At 29.8% G+C, this 3,630-nt stretch overlaps 1 protein-coding gene across 1 annotated transcript; it reads left to right on the top strand.

The window, feature by feature from the left end:
* The first annotated feature begins 580 nt into the window (after window positions 1-580).
* On the top strand, window positions 581-1,792 carry LOC145596511 (uncharacterized). Its single transcript, XM_081652688.1, has 3 exons — window positions 581-711; window positions 1,166-1,528; window positions 1,623-1,792. The coding sequence occupies exons 1-3, from the start codon at window positions 637-639 to the stop codon at window positions 1,704-1,706; spliced, it is 522 nt and encodes a 173-aa protein (XP_081508814.1). The 5' UTR covers window positions 581-636; the 3' UTR covers window positions 1,707-1,792.
* The last annotated feature ends 1,838 nt before the right edge of the window (window positions 1,793-3,630 follow it).

Genomic DNA, 3,630 nt, shown 5'->3' with positions numbered 1-3,630 from the left:
GTATTTTTTATTTTATTTTATACCTTGATACAAATAGATTATGTTTTTCTTGCAATTTTTTTTTTTTAGTCACTAATAACTACATTTCCATGTATTGTAAAGGAAAAATTTGATATAGGACTTGAGGATGACGAGGATGAAGAGGGACGTGAAAAGAAGTTAAAAGAAAGAAAAAATTTTATCATGGAATCTTTGAATAAGAAGTATAAGAGTTATCGCGCAAGATTGAAGAATACTTATTATGATACAGTTGGTACAGATGAAGATCGACTTAAAGAGGAAAATATGCCTCCAAATGTTGATGAAAAATACTGGAAATGGCTTGTTGAATATTTTGGGTCAACAGAATTTAAGGTATAGTATAGTGTTATCATATATTTGTTTTTTTCTTTTTTAGTTCTCGACATTAATTATATATTACTTTTCATATTTTAAAGGCCATAAGTAAAAGAAATGCTGACAATCGATCTTACCAAGATGCTGGACACACTGCTGGGACAAAGAGTTTTGCTCAAAAAGCCGAAGACATGATAAACTCTTTCCCTTTTTTTTTTTTTTTTTTTTTGCAAAAAAAAATTAATTTTATGATGTAACTTTTTATGATATCAGTTCAATCGTGACAAAGTAGTGCCAAGCATGTTGGATTTATACGAGGAAACTCATTCTAAAAGTGATAAAGCACCTATCACTGAAGTGGCAAAAGAAACCATGGTAAGAATTTACGTAGTAGTAAGAGTAATATTGAAAAACAATACTATATCTATAATGTATTACAAAAGCTAATGAACAAATCCTATCAACAACTTAATTCATCGTATTTTCATTTTTTATTCCTATATTATTAAAGGTATTCTGAAAGTTAATTGTGGAGGTGGTATATGTGTTGTGATTATAATGATGTTGGAGTTGTTTTATGTTTATTGTGTGACAGCAGATTGAAATGATTATACTAAAGTTGGTTTTCAGTCATATTATAAGGGAAATGCTGTCCAAATTTATGTAGAAGTAAAGATACATTTTATTTGTTATTAGTTAAAAAGACTTGTGGCCTTTATTTTCTCTATAGGATCAATCTAGTATATAATTAATTGATTTCATTTGAAATATTAGCGTTTTTAGTTTTTCCCCTTTTTGTATAATCTTAAATCAAATTTTTTTTATACAGTCAAAAATTAAAGATCTCCTTATGCAACGTGAGGCAGGAGAAATAGACATGACCGATGAAGAAATCTATGCAAAAGTTAAGCCCATTTGTAAACGTGGTCGTTATCGTGGCAAGGGAGTCAGTTCTTCTATTACATCATTATATGGGACATTTAGTGAAGGAGAAAAGTTACGCAAAGAAGCCGATGAAGCAAAGAATGAGGCAATAGAGGCTAAACAAGAGGCAAAAGAAGCTAATGTGAAAAATAAAGCCCTAACTAAAAAGATGAGAGGCCTTCAGAATGAAATGGAGGTCATGAAAGATTTCATGGGGAATATTTTGAACCATCTAGGCTATGATTTGTCTGAAATAAATATGGATGAGGTATATTTTATTATTTAATACTATTATATGATTATTGGATTAAATTTAAAAAATAGTTTTTATTTGTCATTGCATACTAATTATGAAAATATAGGTTAATGATAACGAGGATGACGATGAGGAAGATAATGAGAATGACGATGAAGAGGATGATGAAATTCAAGTAGATGAAGTTTAGTAGTAACATTTATTTTCATTCATTGTAAGTTCTAGTAAACTAAATTTTTTAATCTTTCTTTGGATGTGATAACATTTAATTATGATCATTTATAGCTTTGTTCTATTATTTTTTTATTTTATGAATTAGTGATCTATACTTATTTAAATCTAATTTTTCATCATTGTAACAAATATTTAACTTCATACTTTTCAATGACAAGAAACTATATAATGAAGATGACTAGAGATGGAATTGGAAGAAATTGAAGAAAATAATGTTGTTTACAAGCTTATAGTTTTAGATTGAAAACTCTTTTGTATTCACATTATCCAATTTTTTTTAAAATTATTTTGAAGTTAAGTAGTTTAGTAACTTAAATAAATATTTTTGGATCAATAATGTAATGACTATTAAATTATTAATAATGTCATTTTTGTTTGATTTAATGAAATCAACTTGCTTTACATATGTTATATTGACATGATGATAAATCTTTTAAAATGATTTTGCCTATAAATGTACAACAAAAATTATATCATGACATAAGAAATTCTTGTAATATAAATTTCTATACATTTCGAATTAATATATTAGAGGCATATATAATGTTTTTTTTCCTCTAAAAACCTTTTATGTCAAATTTCTAATTTGTATCTAAATATCATTAGCATTAATATACAAAATTGCATCTAATTATATTTTGAGACAAAACTATATGATTGCTTCTAAATGTATATGGTATGTAGAAGCAAATAGATAAAATGCCTCTGAATATATTTTGAGGCAAAATTATAAGGTTGCCTCTAAATATATATGGTATTTAGAAGCAAATTTTCATGATGCCTCTAAATATATTTAGGGGCGAGATTATACGATTGCCTCCAAATATATTTAGGGGCAGGATTATATAGTTGCCTCTAAATATACGGGTTTTAAGAAACAATGCATTGTATTGCCTCTAAAAGAGGCTTTAGAGGCAACCATCAATTAGCGACAGAATTTTAAGAGGCACTTGATTAATTATCTCTAAAAGTTATTATTATTAGAGGCATTTTTTACTTGCTTCTATAAGTAATTTTTTTTGTAGTGTTAAGAAATCTAAAATCAATACAAAAATTAATGAAACTGCAATCAAATATCAATCAAAACCCAAACAATCAACAAGCATATAAAAGACAAATGAAATCAACTAAAATCAAACTATATATTGAATCAAAGAAGAGTAAACCTTACAATACTTGATCAAAGATCAATTGAAATGAAGAAATCTTGAATCATCAACAATTCACCATGAATTTCTCTCTCTTCAAAACTAGAGTTTCTCTCTCTAAAAATATGATCAAAAGTTCTAATTCTATTCTCTAATGATTATCTAATTACTTCTCTCTCTAAAAATAGAAGGAAAGACTATATATAGCAAAATATACAAAGGAAAAGTCGGTTAGATCGTCCAAAAATAGACCTCGGGAGGCGCGGGCGCACGAAGAAGGGTACGGACAAAGCACCTAGGTAGGTGCGGCCGCACCTAGCAGGTGCGCGGCTGCACCACAGCCGTGCGCGCCCGCACCTGGTTGGGTCTCCCTTCTCCCCTTCTTGGACCTTGCTCATCCTTGTGCGCATGTCTAGGTGATGGTGATGAACATCAAAGTATGCAGTCTTGAAATGACTATTTTGGTGGGTTTGTGGCAAAGATGACACCCCCACCGCATACGTGCACCGGTCTCTAGACTTGCCCCTTGAGTTCCTTCCAACTTGAAGCTCCAAAAGCTAACACATGGCATCCATCATGATGAGAAATGTAGGAGGGAAGCTCGTGAATCTTTGGAAACTCGATCACAACCTAAAAACAAAATAAAATAAACAAATAAAAGGGAAAAACAACGAATAAACAAAGAGATGCACAAAATAAAGAAACTAACTATGAAAAGCACAAACTAACGAA

This window comes from Chenopodium album, chromosome 20 (genome assembly GCF_948465745.1).
Source record: "Chenopodium album chromosome 20, dcCheAlbu1.1, whole genome shotgun sequence".
Taxonomy (NCBI): Eukaryota; Viridiplantae; Streptophyta; class Magnoliopsida; order Caryophyllales; family Amaranthaceae; genus Chenopodium; species Chenopodium album.
Note: the sequence above shows the minus strand (reverse complement) of the source record. Positions and strands in the feature narration are given on the sequence as shown.